Raw genomic sequence first — 24,134 nt, forward strand, 5'->3', positions numbered from 1 at the left:
CTCCGCCGTCCATTTAGAATAAATGGGAGATGTCCGTCCTGTTATTCAAGGACTGGAGGCAAGCCAAATCCAAACCCACCATTCATACAATTTGAAGAATATTGGAATTGGGAATAGACCTTAAAGAAAATAAGGGTTACTTGAATTCAAACCAAGTCAGATTTTGGCAAAACTTGATTGGAAGATTAAATTGATAATAAATATTCTACTTACAAAATAAAAAGAAAAAGATATGTGATAATTAAGAGAGCTTGAGAATAAACTGAACTTCAAATGTGCAAAAACCTTACATAGCGTGGTAGGTAAGACTGAAATATGTGCATGAAAAAAGTATTCAATCGTCACGCCATCTGTTTCTACAAGTCTCATTCAAGCACGTATAAAATGTTGTGGCCGGCTCATCAGCTGACCTAGTCTGAAATTGAACATAAGCAGCCCTTCCATGACCACATTTCGGGCACGATGCTGCCAAAAAAAAAAATTAGGGTTCAGGAAAAACAAAAACAAGAAGTCAAATTGCAGTATTAGCCATCATATCTTGAAAACATTTTGCAAGGAAGCATCCACCCCTTTACCACCAGAGCCTAGGCCCAAGGAACAAGGGCTAATTTCTCTAAATCATATATCAACCAAAATTCCAAAACTGTGGCCTGCATTTTTTTTACAGGCATCTTCCTTTAGTCCACTGAACACATTCCACTCAATCCATATAAAAGGCCCGGGAGTAATTGGTTTTGCCACACCTTCCAAACCATCCCAACTGACATCTATCCATTTTGTCCTCAAGAAGGTTGTTTGTAAATCTAATCTATATCTTCTTGCCTCTCATCAATCTCAACAAATGGGATCCAAGCCATCAGCAAGCAGCATACATACAAAAGAGATTACAATTTCTAACACAAACAGCAGGCCAATTAAATTTCGTTTCATTTGACAGAATGGAAATGCAGAAACTTTTAAGTCATTTCTTTAACATCTTGAAGTGTGAAAACTATTTGCCCATTAGTTATCCAAGCTAGTAAATATATGCCATCTTCACCTGTTATGGTTATCAACGCTCACCACCTTGTAACTTTATCAATGTTCAAAAAGCCATAGATCCAACTTATAATTTTGTAAAGATTTGAATAAACTAGGAGATCATCAACTTGGGCCCAATTCAGGCAACATGGAATCCATACCAATCCAATAAAATAACTACAAAACCCAAATACGGAGGGTACTGCTTGGTCATTGGTCGTTCCCCCAGCAAGAATCATGAGCAGAAAGGTTTTAACAGTTTTGCCTATGGCGTCTGTGATATATATGTTATCAGTAAACTACAACTCATACAGATTGAACCTCATTACATCAATACCATCAGACAGATTGATGAACATCAACTCACACATAGAAGTACCCAATCGAACAGCAGCAACAAGAATCATGAGCAGAAAGGTGCAGGAAAAAAAAACTATGTTCAATTCTATATGCCAAACAGAACCAAGTTAATGATATAAAAAGAGTACCCTTGGAAGATCATCAAAGTTAAATCAGATGAAATTGTCATTGCAATACAACATAAAAATTAACTATATTTTCTTTCTTTAAGTTAGGTAGATGCTTTAACTGGCAAAACAAGATATAAGAAATTATAGCAAGAAACGCACCATCAGTCTGAGATGCATTCTTCATGTCATCTTCTGTGACAACAGGCTCTAAATCTTTCTTAACCAGAGGTTGCTTTTTCTTTATCTTAACCTGCAATCATGAAACCACAAACAAATGCACATGAAATCATTGAGATGTTATACATACCACAAAAAAGTAGAATGGGAGATCTTCACATATCAATCAGTTAACTACAATGACTTATTCAATGGACTATACCTTGTTCTCTAAGTAGCATACATACGGACATGCCGGGCAGAAGAATCTAGAAGGGCGGCCCATATAGGGCAACTCATACTGCAGCATGGTTCCGCAAGTTGGACAAAATTCCATTTGCTATAAGCTTCTAACACAATCCCTCTCTGCATTTTTTTTTTCCCTCTCAACAAGTTAATACATTGTGCCAAATTGGACAATTATTTACTCCAATAATAATAAAGAACCAGAAAATATTTCAAAATTGCAGCAATTCATTCTGAATTTGAATTCGAAAACAATAAATTTCAAAATTGCAAACCCTCTGCATTCTTTTCCCTCAACACATTCATATATCATGTTTACACATCTGCAATTCTCTTCAATAAATTTCTCTATACTGCGCATTACAAATTTGTAAACCAAAACAATTAAGATAATGAATATGAGAAGTATCAAATAGAAAAAGAAAAAAAAAAAAAGAATTATGGGGAAGCCATTTCTCAAAAGATATCCAGCACTATGTGGTAAAAAGATTAAACTATAATGATGACCACCATTACCAAGATCGTAGAACATTACACCATACAACGGACAGTTAAATCAACTTTTTTTCGATAGAAGGATAACTAGAACTTACACAATAAAACAGAGTTCTTTACTTTAAAAGATTATATGAGAAAGTTGTGCGAAAGCTGGGTTGATCTCCGTCGAGCGTGGGTGTTTGTGCTTGCGCGGTTTTGCAACGTTGGAGCCTAAGTGTTGCTGGGATGGGTGCGGGGACGGCAGTCGGTGGTAGGCTGACGGCGTTATGTCCAGTAGCGGCGGTCTGGTAGCGGTAGTGTGCCACCGTGGGAGGCAGCCGTGCTTCAAATACTGCGAGGTTTGGTTTGTGTTTTATTGGAGAAGACGGTGGGTGTTTGGGCTTCTATTCCAGCTCAAGCATAGCTTACTCCATGTTATGGTGTTAGAGTGGAAGTGTTTGGTTACAAACTTACTCTGCCCTTATTCCATATTTTTTGTAACTTGAGTACAGCCTGATCTTAGCTAAGGATTCTAAAAACCTTACTTCTTTTTTTGGCCCTTATCCATATTATTTGTAAACCTTAATTTCTCGATTGACCAAAATATGTTTTAATTACAACTGACTTTGACCTAAAACCTCAACTTTCTTCTTTTCTATATAAGTTCACATGCATTCAACGACTTCCAGAGATTTAGAGAGGCATTGCTTCATTGTTATTGGAAAGGTTTTTAAAGCATTATCTTCATTCAAACCACAAAAAGTCTTATGGCAACTAAATTTATAGGTTGAAGCGGATCAACGAGGTTTGTTCGTAAATGTAATCCTTGTAGAAAAAAGTTAAAGTTCTCAAATCACTGTGGTAGAATGTGAACGTATTATTTGCCGAATTATAAATTGAGTCTTGAGAAAGTTACAAAAATTTTATAAGTAAAATAAATTTGTAAGCATATCTTCTATAAATGATGCCTTTGAGGTTGGCCGGCCCTCGAATCGGAGTGGTTATACTCTTAAATAATTCTTTAAAAAGTTTCTACTTTCTTACAAAAATATATTTTGTAGTTTGATTTTATGCTTTTTTGGATTGGTATTTGATAACTATGGTGATTGGCTTAACATGAACTAGTTTGATAATCTTATGTTTAACAACTTAGAGTCTATATATATCAGAATTTTCAAAATCTAATCAGGAGAGATAAGTACAAAGGAAAAGAAAAATATATCCTTGAAAAGTCTCAAGTCGACAAAGGAAAATTGGCAGCCAGCATTTGAGCAGTGGATTCCCATTCTATTGCGTATGCAAAGTATTTTCTTACTTCATACTTGGAAGTTGCATGGAAGGAAGGAACATGTCCATTTTTGTTTGTGCTCTTCTTCTTGTCCAAAAAAAGTTCCTGGCCGAACAGGCCCATTGCTTATGTAGTAGAACAATATTATAGCTTCTTTGTGAACAATTATTACATTTATGAATAATGTTTGTTTGAAATGAAAGAAACCAGTTTATATTACTCCAAATTCACCTTCAACAGCACCCACCATTTTCTGACAGTACAAGTGTATGGCTCTTGTGGGTACCAAGCCATGTCTATGATGTCAGCAAACAGGTACTAGCGGCTGAGTAATGAATTAGGATTCTCTTCAATATAATTAACGGGATACTTTTCAATTCAAATAAAGTGTAAAGGATCCTATTCCGTGGAGTAACAACCATATAAGCATTCACAACAATTATTTACTCAAATTGTTACTAATTTTGGATACATAAATGTGAAAAATCTCGTATAAGACCTATTTATTTAAATAATTAGGAGAAACTTCACTTTAGACTCCCAAACTACCGCGCATCTTAAGAAGACCTCCAAAAATTCAAAAACACTCAATTTACACCCCTAAACTTTCAATTTCAATCAATTGACCCTCCTTCGTCAGATTTTAAACATTAACAGTGATAAAATGACGTTTATACCTCTAATTTTTTTTAATAGAATTTCAAATTAAAATTTTATCTTTTTTTAAAAAAAGAAAAAGAAAAAAGAAAAGTGAAGGGTAATTTGGTCTTTTTTGACATTTTTATTAGAAGTTAATGGCTAAAACTAACTGAGTGGGGTAAATTGATTGAAATTGAAAGTTTAAGGGTGTAAATTAAGAGTTTTTAAATTTTGAGGGGTCTTCTCAAAACGCGCGATTGTTTAAGATTTTTTTTTTTTTTTTACATATCCACACAAGGGTAGGGGGAGGAAGGATTCAAACTAATGACATCCACTTCATGAGACGTATTTCACAAGATCTAAAGCGAAGTTTTCCTGAATAATTATGTTTGGTTAGTTATTAGATTTTTTAAAAAAAAATAAAAAATAAAAAGGGCGGCACTCGATGGAACAGAAAACAGAATGGAAGAGTCCAAAATATCAAAATGAAAGATTAAAGGAAGCTTCGTAGAAGCCAAACACCTGACAAGAATAGCCTCTTCCGTCCTATTAAGATTACGTCGGCCACGAGATACCCCACTCTCCTTCCTACAGCACCTTCCTAGAAACCCTTCAAAATCCTAATTAAAAAATAAAAAATAAAAATAAAGTCAATAGTTTAGGAACCATTTATGATCAAGTGGTGGCACTCCCATCGACAACGAAAAGCGAGTGAATCTGTACCACACACGTGTCTCAATTCCAATGGATTTCACCAGGCATGAGTTCCACGGCTTTGATGCGAGAGAACTTGATTCAAGTTTTTTGGACCCGCCAAGCCATTGTGTAGACCCCACAAAAGAAAGCAATGAAACTTTCCATTCTGCTACTGTTTTATATATATATATACATGTATATATAACTCCTTAAAGCTATTCTTTTATACCATAGTCACTCAAAATTTCCTCTTCATTCATTGCCAGGAAGCTTCTTTTTGGTCCATCCCCCAAAAACTATGGAAAACAACACGAAATTCACGTACGAGGACCTGTTGCCGGTGATGGCTGACAAGCTGGATGTAGAGGCCTTTGTGGGTGAATTATGCAAGGGGTTCAAGCTCCTGGCAGACCCAGAAAGGAGGCTGATAACCGCCGAGTCTCTGAGGAGAAACTCGGCTCTTCTGGGGATGGAGGGGATGAGCAAAGATGACGCGGAGGCGATGGTCAAAGAAGGCGATCTCGACGGCGACGGCGTGCTTAACGAGACCGAATTCTGCATCCTGATGGTCAGACTCAGCCCTGGGATGATGGAAGATGCTGAGGCATGGCTGGAGAAGGCGCTTGACCAAGAGCACAAGAAATCATCATCTTCAACTTGATCATTAACGTCCTAAATTGTTGTTTTTGTATTAATTCTATGTTTACCCATTTGTTAAGATTGCTGCAGCATGCTGTAGTTTTTCATCAACATGCATGAGAGATCATCATGCAATATGAATGGGAATTATAAATGGTATGTCTTGTTAATGTTTGGATCAATTAATATTGGATTAATTATTTGGTTCATCACTGGTATTGTCAATATTTATTAGCTTTTTAGATTACATCCTGGTAAAAAACGTAGGAGCCAGGGTGAGTTCCTCTGTTAACACAGAGCTGCATAATTTGATTAGTCACGAGTAGGAAATAAATTCAACCAAGATATCATGTAAATGCTTTGTGGCTGTTGATTTCTGCCCTGATGCTTTTGACAGTGGACAGAATAATAATGCCTTTGAAATCTGAGGTGAAAGAAAGAGTTGTCATTTTAGAGTGTCATATACTTTTTCTTTCGTTTCTGTCTGCAATAAGGGCTTTAGATTTGGCAACATCTTTTAAGGCAACTTGCTAAAAAAGTATAAGCATTAACAACTTTAAATACAAAACAATCACAAACTATTTTTGTCTTTTGTCTTTATGTTACATCACAACCAAGAAACAAAGGACACCCTATAAAATTTTTACCAAATGAGCCCTTAAATAAAAAGAAGATAATCATAGTTGATCTTAAAATCAAATTATCAAATTCATCCTATAAATTTGAATCCTTTAATGATATTTGATAGCCAAATTATCAAGAAATGACTATACGCCCCATTTGAGAGACTTATTTGTGAGAAATCAACACTCATTTCAACAAGTAAGCTTTTGAAATAAATAACAATTCATCATGATGTTTCCAAAACGGCTTAATCATGCATAAAAGTTACCAAAATAATGGACACATTTTAAACTAAAAAACCCATTATTGTATCTCTTTCCTCTATTAAAATACTAATAATTGACGTTGAAGTAAATGATATTTTCATTTCTTTGATTGGTAAAGACCCGGACCCAATGATTTTAACACTATATGTGCAACGGTTTCCTCGTGGCCTTCAGCCATGGAAATAGCAGAATAACGAAGGGACCACATTTTAAGGCTCATGAAATGGGGAGCACTTCCGGCCTCTGTATATTTGTTCTTCGGAGCTCATCAGTTCAATCCACAATAATTTCATTCATCACGCCGAGGATGAGAGAATGAAATCTGCATAAGCAGCCCTAGATGCAGATGCTAGATAAGCACACTTTATGATCTTGGAGAGTCTGGGACACTATCATTCGTTTTGCCGCGTCCCAAAAATTTACATCAACTTAAATGAAAAAAAAAAAAAAAAAAAGCCTCTTAACATGAAATATGTTCCCTTTCTGTTAGGGCACTATAGATTCAGACTAGCTTTTTTTTTCTTTTTCTTTTTTTCGAGGCAAGTACAAAAGAAAAGACAACGAAGAACAGTTAAAAAACTAAAAATCGGATGACAATCTCAAGGCCCGTCGCACAGGGAGGGTATCAGGTTCAGGTTTTGGAGGCAAACCCCAATCACACTGTAAACAGGTGAAATGTAAATGCGAATCACTTTAAACATAACATCGAGTAATTGAAACTTCAAAGTTCTGCAAATATACTCAAAAGCCTAATAAAAATCCATAAATTTCTCCATAATCACCCCTAAACCCAAAATCCTTATGGCATAAAGCATTCAACAGAAAATACCCAAGTAATGTGCGGAAATGCTTTCTCCTCTTAAATATGTACCTTAGTCTAAGAGTACCGTAATAAAAGTTCAGTTTTTGTTACTTCCCAAGAACCAGGGGACAATCCTTCAAGTTCTTGACCTTCTAACAGGTGACCGGCTGCAGGTAGAGATTCAAGGAAGACCAAAAAATGGAAAGATTAAAAAAATGGAAATGCAAGACAAGCAATGAAATTACAAACATAGAATTTTATAAATGCAAAATACCACAAAATGATATTACCAACACAAAAGACACTACAAGTATGAATACCTCCGGAATCGGCCATATTCTGGGCTCCTGTTCCTACCATAAATAGGACTTCTGTTTCTACCATAATCAGGACTCCTGCGCTTGTCATATACTGGGCCATTGTACCTGTCATAGATAGGGCTGCGAGGCCGACCATAATCAGGACTTGGGCGCCTGTGATACACTGGACTTGGTGATCTTCTGTAAGGACTAAACCCACGCCCACCATACCCTCCTCTTCTAGGGCTATCATAATACCTGTCTCCCTTCTCATCATCATCCCTCAAAGCATATTCAACAGATACTACCCTGTCTAACAGCTTGCTGCAAAATGACAAAAGATTCATCAGTTTAGTAGGTACATGTATGGTTAGAATTACTGATATCAAGAGGGAGATAACCAAGCAATGCAATGAAAAACCATACTACCAACCTCATGTGAGTACACTCGAGGGCTTTGGTAGCATCCTCCTGAGTCTCAAACTGTACAAATGCAAAGTTCCGTCGAATTCGAACATGAAGGATCTTTCCATAACCGTCAAAGTGTCTTTCTATATCACGAACAGTTGTACGTTTCGGATCAAAGTTAATTACGAACAAGGTTTTAGTGGGCCTCTGGTTTGCCACTGACCTAGATTCATCTCTAGGGCGGCCACGTTCACCCTGAAAGAGTAGTCATGATCAGGAAAAATGGGATACTGATTCCTTTGATAATTGATCAAAAGAAAAATACTCAACTTCAAGAACACAATAAAATGTAAGTGCCATAAAAGGGACTCTTAAGAAATTATCGTACCCTAGCCCACTCCACTGAGAGCCTACGCCTGCCATAACCAAATGGCCTATTATCAATGCCACGAATAGCATCTTCGGCATCATGCTCATCCATAAAATAAACAAAAGCAAAACCTGCAGAAATATATTAAAAAAAAATACAAAAATCAGAGGCTGAACTCAAGATGGATGGCATTAGCATATCATACAATCAGCAGGTAGCAAGTTAGCCCCAGGTTTCTTTTTCCCTGACAAATGCTAAATAAAAATTACAACACCTGCATATAAGAGAGGGGCTGATGCACATAAGGCCGTAGAGGCGTTGCATGATGAACTAATGATTGTAGCATGTAAAAAGTTTTAATCCAAAATTTCAGGTCTGAGGTGTCACTGCTAAGCATGCTTCGCCATTCAGAAAGCACAAGTTCAGTAACAGAAGACATAGGATGACAGATTTCATTGATCCCACTATAACCAGTTGTTGGTGCATGACAGATTTCATTGATCCCCTATGATCATTGTTCGTAGGCATGGCATAATAAATGAACTGATTCCACTATGAGAATTCTTGTGAAGTGGCAAGCGATGAAGTGAGTGAGTGAAGGATTGATCGGAGTGTAGAAAATGCAGGATGATGCTATCTTTGGGTAGAAGGAGAGCAGGCATGCAAGAAGGTTTCCTTTCCAAAATAAGTATTTTGCACAGATGTTGGCGAGCCCAGATAGAAGCTCACAGCTCATTTTCCATTAGTAGAAGTTCCTGCGTCAAAAGAAACACTTAAATATGGAGATTTTCTCCAACGAAATTGCAAATTTGTGGCTCCCATTCATTTTCATTTTGGAAACAGGCATTGGATATGCACACTACACAAGTAGCTACATATTCATATCCAATGAATTTATGCTTTTTAGAAAAATTTTGTTAATTAAAAGTCATTGTAGGGGATATACTCGTGCCCAGTAATCAAGGAAGAAGCCACAGCTCAAAAAATCACCTAGAAACTAGGACAAACCCTCAGAACCCATACCACTCTATCTTAAAACTGATTAACCAAATAATTGAGGACGACAGAAAAAGGAAAAAGGGACAAGAAGGAGAGTGCCCCAAATAGATAAAAATAAAAAAAATAAAAAATAAAACCGAGTTCAGTTATGAACTAACTTAGAGTTTTACTCAATTAGAACAAAGAATTCAAACCCCCATTCTGTAGTACATCCAGATCAATAAAAACGGTATACTAATAAAAGTGGGTAGCGCAGGGCATAACTTTCACATTATTTAACAACCAAATCGGCACTTCTAAGAGATATGGTCAGATAATCAATTATAAAATCAATATAAGAACCCCAAACTGTTAGCTTATTTATTCTTGAATCAAAATTTTGTATACCATATAAGAGAAGAGCTGAAAGATTAATCTCGAATCATATGATCAAATGACCCATCTCCAAGCTAATCAACAAATGACAGGCATTTAGTTTCAAACTCCTGAAGGAAAGATAACCCACAAGCTCACACTTCCACGAGTAGAAAACACCAGGAGCAGGTGTTTGATTGAAACAAGCCTACCAACACACAAGAATACATAGCAGAACAATAGCAAATGACACAACATAGACAAATTCCGGCTGGAATGTAAGCCACCGCCAAGAAAGGCTGCCCTATGATAATGCTGCTACTTCGACGTGGGGTAGCAAAGATCTAAAATGCCCTTGTTAAAAACCGCAATTGCCATGCAATTATGAATAAAAGGTTTCAGCCCACCTTAATGATAAGTGATCATATATCACAGACAATTTCTTCGAAATATATGCCGTGAAAAGCCTATAGAATGCGATAACATCAAAATCAAACAACAACTACGTTTACCAGATTTCATGTCCACGCGCTCGATCTTCCCATATTTTCCGAACAAATGCTCCAGGTCAGACTGGCGAGTATCGTACTCGAAGTTGCCCACGAAAATCGGCCTCATCGTCTCAACTACTCCAACAAAACGTACGACCAATAATCAGATAACATATAATAAAAGAAAACGACTATCTAAACAATCCTCAAGCTCCGTTTGGCTCCTGAGAAAATACAACGAAAAAGCGCTTGGGAACCAGAAAAAGCGGGCGTTGCTCTTTGGAAAAGCAATAGACATTCGTTTCTTTAATCAAAAGCGAAGTAAAGCATAAAAGGAAGAATCTCCCTTTTGTTTCTCGTCTTATCCGATGAACCAACCAGGCAAAAAAAAAAATTGATGAAAAACTAAATAAACAAAAAAGCGCAAGAAATCACCGGGCAAGAGGAAGATAACGAAAAGCTAATTACTTAAAAGACGAGAGAGATTAACAAAAGGATTAGAGAAAAGAACCTTAAAAGCCTTTGTTTCCTCTCAGGCAGAAGTAAACCCTAGGAGAGAGAGAGTAATTTGTGTTTTTGTGTGAATTTGGTAAAGAGGAGTTTTTATATTGCCAAGCGAAGCCCTGATGTTTTTATGCTAAACGTTCTTCGTGGCCGTCCGATCGTGAGGGAATCGGATGGTGTTGCCTGGTAGAGTGGGACCGGGTAGTTAGTGGAAGTCTTCCTTCGACGGATTATATGGTTCAAAGAATAATTAAAGCCCAAAAGGCGTCAATGCTATTATTACTTATTAACTTCTATTTGGGCTTAACCCCAATTATCACGGCCCACATCAGATAACCCCCATTAGGCCATTATATTTGTCAAGTTTCAAAGTTTTTCAAAACTTTTTTTTTTCTTCTTCTTTTTTTCTTGAAAATAACTTTTCAAAAACAACATAATTGAAAACAATTTCAGACAGGCCATTACTCTTTACAAAATTGTTTTGTTTGTTAAAGCTTTTTTCTTTTCCCTTTTGTTTTTTCTTTTTCGAACAAAAACTTTAAACACTTCCATTAACACTCAAAATTAGTTTTATCTTTATGGCACATCAAAATACTTATTTAAATTAAAAGCAAAACTACACACTCCAAAATACATTAACAAATGAAAATACTTGTGCAACACATTTTGTAGTTTATGGAGGGGATTTTACCCACCTCTCTCAGTTAGTAAAAAGTGCATAATACATAGCGAAGAAGTTCTGTCAAGCAACACATTTATTTGAGAATAATATGGAGGGAACCTCTTGAGGGGGTGGTTAAAATAAATTGAGATGCAACTGTTGATAAACCAGGCAAGAAGATGGGTGTGGGGTAATAGCTAGAAACGATGGGGGTTTATATTTGGGGTGCCAATGCGTTTATGGTTAACGGTTATTAGCAAAAGTCGCTAACTGTAATCGCTTTAGCAGTTATTAAATTTTACTAACTGTAATTGTAACTGCATAGCGGTTAGCTATTAACCACCGGTTAACGGTTAGTAAAATATGTAACCGCCCGGTATAACCGTTTTTTAAAAATTGGGCGTTGGGCTTCTTTTTTTTAGGCTTTCTCAAGATAAACATATAACCAGAATTTAGTTTTGGGCTTTTTTGGATCATTATATCATTTTTACTTCATTTGTTTTTTTTGCATTTTTCTTCTTGGGCCAAATTGCTATAAAAAGAGCCCATATTGAAAAATCAAAAATATTTGACCCCAAATTTACATTTACTTGTACTTAAAGAAAAAAAAAAAAAAAATTCTTAAATATAAATTGTAACGTGTTAAAATTTAGTTTTAACATGTAAAAAGTCTTTAAAAGAACATTTAGTTTTAACAAGGATTTGTACATTAATAATATGATTAATTTGAATAAAGTATTGAATTTTTATTAAATCATATGATTAAGTATTGATCTTATATATTTATATTATTCATATGCATATATGTATAATTATAATTCATAATATATATAGACTTATAAGTTTATAACATACATTAGAACTAAGTCTCTACGTACTTAATTGTTATATTAATATGAATTGATATACTTATGACTTATGTCATATTATATATGTATAATTTGTTATTATATAATCATATAAATTATAATGATAATACATTAATACTTCAATTGTAGTTATAAGTAACACATTGTTTAATTCAATATCAATTACTTAATTTGATATTATGCGAATCACATTATCATTGAACATTAATAATATGATTCACTTTAATAAGTATTTGAATTGTTATTGAATCATATGATTAAGTATTATTTTTATACATGTATATTATTCAATATGCATAATTGCATATATGTATAATGTATAATTATAATTTATAGCATACATTTGAACTAAGCCTCTAGATACTTGATTGTTGTATTAGTATGAACTTGCATACGTATGACTTATGAGTTATGTCATATTATATATGTATAATTTGTTATTATATAATCAAATGATTTAATGATCAATTGATCATGTGATATAATCATATAAATTATAGTGATAATATATTCATACTAAAATTGTGATTTAATTATCTAAAAAAAAAAAATTGTGATTTAATGATCAATTGATTATGTTATATATATAAATATTATTATTATTATAATTATAAAAATATATTATATAAAAAGACGGTTAACGCTTGCGATTAGAAAACCACCCGCATTAACACCCCTAATTTACATCGCAACTATGTGTACCTCAGGTCCTCAATGCCATTTTTTACTAACCCAACAGTAGTTGAGGCACTGACAACTTGAAAGGCAACAAAATTTTGCACAGATCCGAGGCTCCAATGACTAATTGTAGAGAATTATGCTCTGGAAATTATGCATGCTTTGGGAAAGGAGGGCTCTTGTTTGAGTTGGTATGGTTAATTGATCGGATCGATAATATGCGAGCTATGATAAATGGTATTCAACCATGGTTTGTGTAGGACATACTATAACGGAAGCAATTGGAACAACTCATCGTTTGGCAAGAAACAGTTGTTTACCAATCTTTAGAACCAAGTGTGTGGATGGAAGATAATCCTATTTTTATTCGATGGTGAATTTTTTTTTGAGTGTGGAAATTCTTTCCTATTTTAGCATAAAATAACCTGCCTTCATGCTATCTTGCATAATACTCTGTTTTAAAGCAAAATGTTATATAGTGAGAAAAAAGAAAGCATATGTCCCACAAAAGGAAGTGACAAAAAATATTGTGTGGCCCATCCCATGGCTTTAAAAAATGAGTGTCATTCTCTCATTATCTACGGATTCTGATTCGGTGATCCTCTGACTAAGTAAAGACAAAAGAAGTTTCCTGGAACTTTGGTGGCTCCTACCAACAATAAAGGACTCAACTGCAAAAAACAAAAAACAATAAAAATAAAACTAAAGGACCAATACCATAATAATATAATTAATTACACGCGCATCGCCGGACAGTAAAAGCGGATTAAGATTTTGACACAAGCCTGTCTACCGTCCAGCTGTCCTGTCCCCACTCTATAAAACCCTTTTCCTTCTGTCGTTGGAACTAGAATATATATATTCAAAACCATATTATGACGTAAGATCCCTTGCAAGCTAACCCATAAATTCTATATCACCAATCGACAGAAAAGTTGTCTATGTTTTAAATTTGAAAATTTCTAAGAGAAATATACACATATACTCTCTCAACACTTTTAATCGTAAAAGAAAAAAAAAAAACTAGTCGTGGGTCCCCAAACAGATACAACACTACTGTAAGACACACGGGAGATAGTCGGAGAAATGATAAATTTTTTTTTTTTAACCATCTTATTATAATGAATGAGTGAATCTACCGTTTAATTTTTATGAAATTCACGTTAGTTTATAAATTTAATAATAAATCTATAAAATTTTTAAAAAAATATAATTAAAAGATAGGTGAAAAAATAATATATAACATGTCTCTCCATATAGTGGATTATGGGATGACTGTGTCCGCTCCCCATTCCCGTTGAGTTAAACTGACTTATAATTTGAAGAAATGTGCACTTTTTTTCAACTGAAAACGTGAACTCCAGCTAGCAAAGTCATTGCCTTCCACACTGGGATTAGGTCAACAAATAGAAACTGCAGGTCCCCGCAGTGTCTCGCATTTCACCTACCTATCTACTTTTTTGTTGGGTGTTTCTACGTTTGTTTCTTGGTTTTGCTTTTGTGTCTATTGCTTTATTCTTGGGGTTCAAAAATAAAAAATAAAAAAACGCACACAAAATTGCTGCTATGGACTTACTATCATTATCATATGGTCACAACTCACAAGTCAACAACATTGCCTAACTTTTGGGTCAGTTGACAGTGGCACTGGCATGGAAAAATCTACCTAGTTTTTTTTTTTTTTTTTTGAAAGGAGCCAAACTTTGAAGTTTGAAGGGTATTTTAACCACGTCTTCTTTTTGAAATTTTAACTGTTTTTGGAGAGGAATTTTCAAATCAAAGTTTGAAAGATGCCAAAATTCCCAACGCACTGAACCTCCAAAAGAAGCAAAGTGAAGCCTTAAGAATAAGATAGTCCAAGTCTTTTATATTCCTTTGTGTGTTTGATAAGGTTTTAGCTTTCTCTTTCAGTGAAAGTGAACTCAAAGAATTTTTCTTTGGGCTTTGCTTTGTCTCCAAGCATTCAACTTTGCTGTTTACTACCTCTTGTTGTTCAAAGGTTTATTTATTTTCCTTCAAGTAAGTCGGAGAATTCAAATTTCTGTTTTTTCGTCTTGTCTTCCTCTCTGGGTTTTTGGGTACCTTTTTTTTTGCCGCATTATTTTGTAGTGTTTTTCTGAATCTCATGTTGGGTTTCATTTATTTGGCTATTATTAAGGTTGATGATGTTTAGTTGGCAGTTTGTAGTGTGCTTAGTTATTTGCAGGCTGTTTTTTTTTTTTTTTTTAAAAAAAAAGAATTCTCTAAGATTGCCCTTTTGTTTGTTCTGTCTCTCTGAATTGTCGGTTGGAATTCAGGACTAGTCATTATTGTGGTTTCTAGTATTCGGGTTGGCTACCTGTGGTAGTAAAGAAGTTAGGGGGTGGGGTGGGGGGGGGGGTGGTTTCTTTACTTTTTTCTTTTTGTTTTTGGTTCCATTATTTGCCTCTGGTGAGACTAGAGAGGAAAAGAAGTAGATGGTAGTTCGTAATTGTTCTTAACAATAAATGTCCTTGTGGAAGTTTCCTTTTCCTATTATTTAATTTAAACATTGTTTTATGACATTGTAATTTAGAGAGTTCTTTTTTTCTTTTGAATTTCAGTTTACAGTCGATGATGTTTGCTGAAATTTGTTGTGTTTGTCCTTTTTGTTAGGAATTTGATATGATTTCAAGAGAATTTTGATTGAAATATTCGTTTGAACTCCAAATTGATCCATCAATGGACGAGAAACCGTTCCCTGCATGGTCATGGTCCGTGGAGCAGTGTTTGAAAGAGTTCAGTGTGAAACTTGACAAGGGTTTGAGCACTTATGAGGTTGAAAAGCGGCGTGAGAGGTATGGTTTGAACGAGCTCACCAAAGAGAAGGGAAAGCCCTTATGGCGACTTGTGTTAGAACAATTTGATGACATGCTTGTAAAGATACTTCTAGTTGCAGCCAGTATATCTTTTATTCTAGCTTACATGCATGGAAGCGAATCTGGGGAGTCTGGATTTGAAGCTTTTGTGGAACCCTTTGTGATTGTCTTGATTCTAGTCCTCAACGCCATTGTTGGAGTTTGGCAAGAGAGCAATGCTGAAAGGGCGCTTGAGGCTCTGAAAGAGATGCAATGTGAATCTGGGAAGGTTTTAAGGGAGGGTTACTTGGTGCCGGATTTGCCTGCAAGAGAGCTCGTTCCAGGGGATATTGTGGAATTGCGGGTAGGAGACAAAGTCCCAGCCGACATGAGAATTGCGGCTTTGAAAACCACGACTTTGAGAGTTGAGCAGAGCTCTTTGACTGGAGAGGCTATGCCGGTTTTGAAAGGCACGGATCCTATATTCATGGATGACTGTGAATTGCAGGCTAAAGAAAATATGGTTTTTGCAGGCACAACAGTTGTGAATGGGAGCTGTATCTGCATTGTTGTTAGTACGGGGATGAACACTGAGATTGGGAAGATACAAAAGCAAATACATGAGGCTTCTCTGGAAGACAGTGACACCCCTTTGAAGAAGAAGCTGGATGAATTTGGGAGCAGGCTAACTACTGCAATCGGCATTGTTTGCCTCGTTGTGTGGATCATAAACTACAAAAATTTCCTCTCGTGGGATGTTGTGGATGGATGGCCTGCAAATATTCAATTTTCCTTTGAGAAATGCACTTACTATTTTAAGATTGCTGTTGCTTTAGCGGTTGCTGCCATCCCAGAAGGCCTTCCTGCTGTAATTACGACGTCTTTGGCTCTTGGTACGAGGAAAATGGCACAAAAGAATGCAATTGTGCGGAAGCTTCCAAGTGTAGAGACCTTAGGATGCACAACTGTGATTTGTTCAGATAAAACTGGGACTCTGACCACAAATCAGATGTCTGTGACAGAATTCTTCACTTTGGGAGGGAAAACAACGGCTTCTCGAATCTTTCATGTTGAAGGCACTACTTATGATCCCAAGGACGGGGGAATTGTTGACTGGACTTGCTACAATATGGATGCTAATTTGCAAGCCATGGCAGAAATATGTGCTGTTTGCAATGATGCTGGGATCTATTTTGATGGCCGTCTCTATAGAGCTACAGGTTTGCCCACTGAGGCAGCTCTTAAGGTTTTGGTTGAAAAGATGGGAGTTCCAGATGTCAAGGCGAGGAACAAAATTCGCGATACACAACTTGCTGCAAACTATTTGATTGACAGCAACACGGTGAAATTAGGTGAGCAGAAAAAAAAAAAAAAAAAAAAAAAAAAAAAAAAAATTTCTATGGATGACATAAATTGTGTGAAAGCTGTGAAATTTTCCACATTTATTCACTTTTACTTACTACAGGCTGTTGTGAGTGGTGGGTGAAAAGATCCAAAAGGGTTGCCACATTGGAGTTTGATCGCATCCGCAAGTCAATGAGTGTTATTGTGCAGGAGCCATCTGGGCATAACCGACTTCTTGTCAAGGTGATTGTTATTTTTGAACTTCATACCTTTATCAAAATGAAGATGGGTAATATAGCTGGTGTTTGATAACGTGTTTTTTGGAGGTGTTTTTTTGTGTTCCGGTTGAAAAAGTTTTTTGATGTAACATAAAGGTGAAAGTAGTTTTAAGTTTTTAGTAAGCGTTTTGTTAGGAAAGTTGTTTATTAATGTTTTGACCTTTTTGAGTAAAAAGGAGAAAGGAAAAAGAGAAGTGTTAGCAAACAAGCCTAGACGTATGACTTGGTTTTGACCTTTTGAGTTTGCTGTTGGTAAAATGAGAAGAAGATTAAGTGATATCTTCAATCTTTTCCTCCCAGTCAAAGTGTTATTTGGAAGGTTGACTTCACTCCAAGAAGTTGTCCAGTTAGTTTAAACTTGAATCTGAAGTCAGCCTGAGATAATATTGCATACTTTTAATGTATTATAATCATTGCATAAACAACATAATTGTGTAAATATCCGGTTACAGTCCAGTGTTAATAGTATTTTTGTCCTGATGAAATTGTTGACTGAATTGTATGATTTTAGACATAATCCTTCCGACAGTTGCTAGATAACTTCGTTGCAGTCAGGTCAACATTGCTTTATTCAGAAATTGCAGCATATTTCAGCACTTATTTCATCTAGTGCACTTCTACATTCTTTAAAAAGATTTGAGATTTACAGGGTGCTGTTGAGAGTTTACTGGAGCGCACTTCTCTTGTCCAACTCGCTGATGGATCCCTTGTTCCAATAGATGAACCTTGTAGGCAACTATTGCTTTTGAAACTCCAGGAGATGAGTTCAAAGGGATTGCGCTGCTTGGGTTTGGCATATAAGGATGAGTTGGGAGAGTTTTCTGACTACTATGCTGAGAGTCATCCTGCACATAAGAAGTTGCTTGATCCAGCTTGCTACTCCTCAATTGAAAGTGACTTAGTTTTTGTTGGGGTTGTTGGTTTGAGAGTGAGTATATGTCACTGGTTTTGCTGTTCACATCAATTAATTAATTTTTAAATCTGTTTCATTTAAAGATTTTTATTTAACAACTAAATTGAACAGGATCCTCCGCGTGATGAAGTTCATAAAGCAATTGAGGATTGTAGAGCAGCTGGGATTAAAGTTATGGTGATAACTGGAGACAATAAATCCACAGCTGAGGCAATTTGTCAGGAAATTAATTTGTTTTTTAAAGGTGAAGATCTTAGAGGGAGAAGTTTAACAGGTAAAGAGTTCTCGGCACTCTCGTCTGCACAACAAATTGAAATATTGTCAAAACCTGGAGGGAAGGTTTTTTCGCGTGCTGAGCCTAGGCATAAGCAAGAAATTGTGAGGACGCTGAAGGAGATGGGGGAGATTGTTGCAATGACTGGAGATGGAGTAAATGATGCGCCTGCACTTAAACTTGCTGACATTGGGATTGCCATGGGAATTACTGGAACTGAGGTAATATATCCATTTATCCTTGGGGCTTCTGTAATATGCCTTTTCTGTTGTGGGTTGCCTTAATCTCTCCCTCCTTCAATACCTCCTGCTGTGAAGGGGTTGCCATCACAAGCCATTGCTGTAGCCTAAAGGGCAATGTAGCATCCAATTTTTAACCCTTGTTAGATTTTCCTTGCACTGAATTGAACCTATGCCTTGAGTTACAACAGAGGATTTTCTCTTTTAACTTCGGCCCTCATGGTATGAATTTGAGATCCCTTTAGAATCATGGTGGTTTACTGGTTTGTTAATAATTCGTCGTTCTTAAACATTACAGGTTGCAAAAGAAGCTTCAGACATGGTTTTGGCAGATGATAATTTTAGTACCATTGTTTTGGCTGTCGCTGAGGGTCGCTCAATTTATAATAACATGAAAGCCTTTATCAGGTGCATCTCTTACTTTGTCTCCTTTTCCCTTTTGACTGAATTCAAGGAATTCTTTTAATTTCCTCAGTCTGCAGGTACATGATATCATCTAATGTTGGAGAGGTAATATCCATATTCTTGACTGCTGCACTGGGGATACCAGAATGTATGATACCTGTGCAGCTCCTGTGGGTGAATTTGGTTACTGATGGCCCTCCTGCAACTGCTCTTGGTTTTAACCCTGCTGATGTTGATATAATGCGGAAACCGCCCCGCAGAAGTGATGATGCTCTAATACATTCTTGGGTTCTTCTCCGTTATTTGGTTAGTATGATTTATACTCTTCATCTTTGCTTCCAACTTCTGTATGGCAGAAGTCATGCTAGTCCTTCTTATATATAACTTGCTAGTATCTGAACCAAGAAGAATTGTGGCTTAACCACATAATTGAAGATAAATCAATATTTTCAGTTTCCAAAAAAATTATTGGGCAATAATCCCATTTGGTTTGTAATTCATAGCGTTTCACATCACTGAGAACTATTTGGATTGATGTGCCAGTATTTGCACTGGTCTAATAGTCTATGTAATAATTAATGTTAAGAAACTTAAGCCCTTTAAAATTATCCTAGACAATATTTAGAGCAAAACTAAAATGTCCAGAATGGGAGGGTGACTCTAAAGAACCTTTGAGCCAATCTGGGAAACAAAAACCTAGAATAGGCTACCCTGCCAATGGTATATGTTATACACATTGCATAATTTGAATTTCTTACATTAAAATTCACAAATACAAACCTATTATTTTCAGACACACCTATCACAATCATGCGTTGTGAGTACCTATGGTTTTTTTTTTAAAAAAAAAAAAAATCATGCGTCTTAAGGTATTGTTTTGATACTTTTAAGTGGCACATTATGTAACAGATGCTTAAGCCACATCCATAAATTTATAGGTCATTGAGCAAAATGATATTTAGAAAAGTTCAAATCATGTAATTTATAGCTCTAATAAATACATGGAAAGAAATGAAATTATATCCCAGTTAGCAAATGAAAGAGGAGTCTGTTGTAAGATCAAACTTTCTACCATTCACTGCATGAGATAAACTGATGCTGAAAAGTCCACTCTACATATCAATTAAGTGAAGTTTGTTGTTAACATCCACTGCATTACTCAATACTTATGCATCCCAAATGGCAGGTAATTGGTTCTTATGTGGGCATTGCAACCGTTGGCATCTTTGTCTTGTGGTACACTCAACCTTCTTTTATGGGTATCAATCTCATCAGTGATGGGCATACACTAGTTGAATTATCTCAGCTTCGCAATTGGGGGGAGTGCCCGTCATGGTCGAATTTCACCGCAAGTCCATTCACGGTTGCTGGGGGCCGCATGATCTCGTTTACCAACCCTTGTGACTACTTTTCCATCGGTAAAGTGAAGGCAATGACTCTCTCGCTTTCTGTGTTGGTGGCAATCGAGATGTTAAATTCCCTGAATGCAGTTTCAGAAGACAACAGCTTGGTGAAAATGCCACCTTGGAGGAACCCTTGGCTTTTGGTTGCCATGTCAGTGTCATTTGGACTTCACTGCCTCATTCTCTACGTTCCCTTCCTGGCAGACGTGTTTGGTGTCGTGCCATTGAGTCTGAACGAGTGGATTTTGGTCATTTTGATATCAGCACCTGTGATTCTTATTGAGGAGGCTCTTAAATTTGTGGGGAGGAATCAAAGGTGGATAGCAAAGGAGAAGACAGCATGATCAAATTTCAGGTCCATGATTGGCGTGGGAGCAAATTCATTCAGGTCACAGATGGACCAAACCATTCTTTCATAAATTTATTTTTCTGGAAGGTTGTAGGGTTTTATATGGAGGACACACCAGTCACGTTTGTTTATTCCCATTAGAAAAAAAAAAAAAAAAAAAAAAAAAAAAAAAATTATAAGTATTGTTTTATCTCTTAACTTCGAGGCTATTATCCCAAATTCTGCATTTTTCTCACTCTGAAAATACAGAACTTTGGGGTTCACTCTTATCTCACAATCAATTCCCATAGTTTGTGAACTTTTGGCTAAATTTTACACATACTACCATTATTTGTAGGGTATAATTTATAAAGATATATATCTTTATTTGGTTATTTCTGTAGCTTAACAAGTTTTGGTCTTGTATTTTCTTGTTCTCAATGTGGAGTGTGTAATGCTTACCTAACAAATTCGTCAGAGCAGGCATCATCATTGGGTAAGTTGGCTTTCAAATTATAACTAAATAAATTTATGGTTGTTAACATGTGGGCAACTTTGGAATGAATAACGAGCGACTGACTGGAGCTTTGGTCTTGGTGCTTTAAGGATAATCATTAAGATACCAACCAACAGCATCATCATGATAAAACAGAGAGGACAAAAGATAGAAAACAGCAACCACCAATCACTTGAAGCAAAGGATAAGAAGATAGGTTTAGATAAAACTAATCCCAGTAGGTAGCATTCATTTTTCAGTGTTTATCTCTTGTACATATATGTCATACTTGTAACAAACTATATTATAAATGCAATAGCCTTCACCATGTTGAGGTAACACTCGGGCTTTCCAGACACTTCTGTTAGGTTTTTAGTATTTGACAAATTCAGTGTCAAAAACATCTTATGTTGTGGGTTTTAAGTTTAGGATTAAGTCGGATCATAATGTGGTTATAAAAAAAATATTAGCAAGTTAAGTAGCAAACTTACGATGCTAAGAGGCTAGGCCGGGGACTCGAGGTCATGCTATGGTTTGATCTGTCTTAAGAGAGTGTATGTGGATCCCTCACATTGTAGGCCCATCTAGATCCTTTCTAATTTGTGTTCCGGCAGGTAAGGTGCATTGTAGGCCCATCTAAATTTGACTAATTTTGTGACATGACTAATCTTTTTGAGGTAATAACCTAAAAATGACTAACTCTTTTCCTAGATCTAATGCTATGCTATGCCAAATGGCCTTGAAAAATTATCCCAGCTTTAATCAAGTTAACTATCCACAAATAGTGCACACAGTTGCTTCCTTCAAAATTAAGATCATATATTGGTATCACTGTTCTTCAAGTTCGGATTCACAATCAGTTGCATTTCTTTGAAGCTTCATCTTTGTATAAACTCCATCCAGTAATGCATATATTTCATAACTTTTTGGATGTGACCTATCGTTCACAATGAAATTATGAATTTGGCCTCCCTCTTCAATGGAACTATACCCTGCTGCCTTCGTAATTTGGCCACCCTTCATCAACTTCCTCAGCTTTGAAACCCCAGCCCATTGGCCTGCTGACGCATAAATATTGGAAAGAATGACATAGTTACCTGGATTCCATGGTTCAAGCTTAAAGAGGGACTCGGCTGCTATTTCAGCCAGCTCAACATTCCCATGGAAACTACAAGCCCCCAGAAGTGCACCCCATATAGCACAATCTGGTTTCATAGGCATACTCCGTATGAGATTATAAGCTTCTTGCAGTTCTCCTGAACGGCCTAGCAGATCAATCATGCATCCATAATGTTCTAATTTGGGCGTGATACGAAAGTTTTTTTCCATTGATCCAAAGAGTTGTCTGCCTTTTATGATCATGCCTCCATGAGTGCATGCCAAGAGAAGTCCCACAAATGTAACATCATCTGGTGCAATTCCTTCTCTCTGGTATAAAGCAACAGTGCACAAAAAGTGATAGTGAGAACCTAAAAGCATTATAATTTGCAATACTAGACATTCATTAATGAAAGAGAGCTAAGCAAAGAGAATGCATACCAGCATTTGATCATAAAGCTCTAGAGCCTGGTTGCATCTTCCGTGAACAGCTAAACCTGTGATCATTGAGTTCCAAGAACACAATGTTCTGCAGCGGCCAATCTCATAAAACACATGCCAAGCCACATCAATTTTACCACACCTTGCATACATTTCCAATACAGCATTGCTTACATACAAATTCTTGAAGAACCCATTTTTTCTTGCATATGCTTCAATCCTCTCTCCAACCTCCAATGCCCCAAGATTTGCGCAAGCTGGAAGAACACTAGCTATAGTCACTTCATTCGGCCTCACATCTTTCTCCTTTTCCATCCTCAAAAACATCCTTAAGGCCTTTGCGTACTGTCCATTTTGTGAGTACCCAGATATCATTGCCGTCCATGATATCACATTTCTGTAAGGCATCAAACCGAACAATTCTAACGCACCCTCCATATCCCCGGACCTGGCATAGCCCGCAATGGTTGAATTCCATGTGGGTATATCTTTTACTTCCATTTCATCAAATTGTTGGCGTGCTGAGGCCAACATGCCCAGTTTAGCATACATGTCAACCAAAGCAGTCGAGGCAAACACGTCATCCTCGAAACCCGACTTGACAAAATGGGCGTGGAGCATTTGGCCATGGGGACGGGAGGAGAGGGAAGCACAAGTGGCGAAGAGGAAGGTGAAGCTGTGTTGATTTGGCGGGCAGCCTTGAAGGCACATTTGGGAGTAGAGAAATACGCTCTGGTAGTATTGTCCATGACAAGAATAAGCTTGAATAAGCTTGCTATAGAGAAAGACGGTTGGCTTGGGAATAAGGTCGAACAGCTTTTGGGCATATGAAAGGTTCGGGATTTGAAGTAGTCTGACAATGAGGGTTTCGGCGTGGTCGATGCCATTTCTAAGAGTGTAGGCGTGGATTTGCTTCAGCTGGTTCATAATAAACCCACCCACCCAATCCAATATAAATATATAGTAATAGAATTTGGATTCTGGTAGCCAAATTATCTGAATGGCCCCAGCAAGTTAAGGGGTGGCTTTCGTTTTGTTGCTTTTCGGCCGGAGGCTTCTGTTGATTTCATGTTTCTCTTTTCTGGGTTCTTAAAAGGGAAATTAAAGTTTTGAGTCAGATATGATGTGAATACTTATGTTAGG

At 36.6% G+C, this 24,134-nt stretch overlaps 5 protein-coding genes across 9 annotated transcripts; 2 read left to right on the forward strand and 3 right to left on the reverse strand.

Moving 5' to 3' along the window:
• Window positions 1-235: 235 nt before the first annotated feature.
• LOC132187602 (uncharacterized) lies at window positions 236-2,771 on the reverse strand. Of its 2 annotated transcripts, none has more exons than XM_059601961.1 (4): window positions 2,508-2,771; window positions 1,870-2,012; window positions 1,650-1,740; window positions 236-465 (listed from the first exon to the last, which is right to left on the reverse strand). In XM_059601961.1, exons 2-4 carry the CDS (start codon window positions 1,981-1,983, stop codon window positions 335-337), a joined length of 336 nt encoding a protein of 111 aa, XP_059457944.1. In that variant the 5' UTR covers window positions 1,984-2,012; window positions 2,508-2,771; the 3' UTR covers window positions 236-334. The 2 variants fall into 2 exon arrangements, with proteins under 2 accessions (XP_059457944.1, XP_059457943.1); XM_059601960.1 differs by having other exon boundaries at window positions 2,486-2,771.
• Window positions 2,772-5,203: 2,432 nt separating this feature from the next.
• Window positions 5,204-5,843, forward strand: LOC132188305 (calcium-binding protein KIC). The gene has a single exon (XM_059602728.1). It carries the CDS (start codon window positions 5,291-5,293, stop codon window positions 5,651-5,653), a length of 363 nt encoding a protein of 120 aa, XP_059458711.1. The 5' UTR covers window positions 5,204-5,290; the 3' UTR covers window positions 5,654-5,843.
• A 752-nt stretch (window positions 5,844-6,595) lies between these two features.
• LOC132187067 (serine/arginine-rich splicing factor RS31-like) lies at window positions 6,596-10,833 on the reverse strand. Of its 3 annotated transcripts, XR_009440792.1 has the most exons (7): window positions 10,756-10,833; window positions 10,266-10,379; window positions 8,419-8,531; window positions 8,056-8,285; window positions 7,644-7,946; window positions 7,393-7,490; window positions 6,596-7,181 (listed from the first exon to the last, which is right to left on the reverse strand). XR_009440792.1 is itself a non-coding variant. In XM_059601221.1 (6 exons), exons 2-6 carry the CDS (start codon window positions 10,369-10,371, stop codon window positions 7,460-7,462), a joined length of 783 nt encoding a protein of 260 aa, XP_059457204.1. In that variant the 5' UTR covers window positions 10,372-10,379; window positions 10,756-10,833; the 3' UTR covers window positions 7,193-7,459. The 3 variants fall into 3 exon arrangements, 2 of the variants coding, with proteins under 2 accessions (XP_059457204.1, XP_059457205.1); XM_059601221.1 differs by lacking the exon at window positions 6,596-7,181 and having other exon boundaries at window positions 7,193-7,490; XM_059601222.1 differs by lacking the exons at window positions 6,596-7,181; window positions 10,266-10,379; window positions 10,756-10,833 and adding an exon at window positions 8,675-10,259 and having other exon boundaries at window positions 7,193-7,490.
• Window positions 10,834-14,709: 3,876 nt separating this feature from the next.
• LOC132186527 (calcium-transporting ATPase, endoplasmic reticulum-type) lies at window positions 14,710-21,351 on the forward strand. 2 transcript variants are annotated; one of them, XM_059600507.1, is made up of 8 exons: window positions 14,710-14,975; window positions 15,591-17,124; window positions 17,238-17,359; window positions 18,044-18,322; window positions 18,419-18,802; window positions 19,119-19,228; window positions 19,303-19,531; window positions 20,412-21,351. In XM_059600507.1, the coding sequence occupies exons 2-8, from the start codon at window positions 15,657-15,659 to the stop codon at window positions 20,970-20,972; spliced, it is 3,153 nt and encodes a 1,050-aa protein (XP_059456490.1). In that variant the 5' UTR covers window positions 14,710-14,975; window positions 15,591-15,656; the 3' UTR covers window positions 20,973-21,351. The 2 variants fall into 2 exon arrangements, with proteins under 2 accessions (XP_059456490.1, XP_059456491.1); XM_059600508.1 differs by lacking the exon at window positions 14,710-14,975 and adding an exon at window positions 14,990-15,034.
• A 352-nt stretch (window positions 21,352-21,703) lies between these two features.
• LOC132186529 (pentatricopeptide repeat-containing protein At5g08510) lies at window positions 21,704-24,074 on the reverse strand. The gene is made up of 2 exons (XM_059600509.1): window positions 22,992-24,074; window positions 21,704-22,880 (listed from the first exon to the last, which is right to left on the reverse strand). Exons 1-2 carry the CDS (start codon window positions 23,916-23,918, stop codon window positions 22,281-22,283), a joined length of 1,527 nt encoding a protein of 508 aa, XP_059456492.1. The 5' UTR covers window positions 23,919-24,074; the 3' UTR covers window positions 21,704-22,280.
• Between the last annotated feature and the right edge of the window lie 60 nt (window positions 24,075-24,134).

The sequence above is a fragment of the Corylus avellana genome, chromosome ca7, assembly GCF_901000735.1.
Source record: "Corylus avellana chromosome ca7, CavTom2PMs-1.0".
Lineage (NCBI taxonomy): Eukaryota > Viridiplantae > Streptophyta > Magnoliopsida > Fagales > Betulaceae > Corylus > Corylus avellana.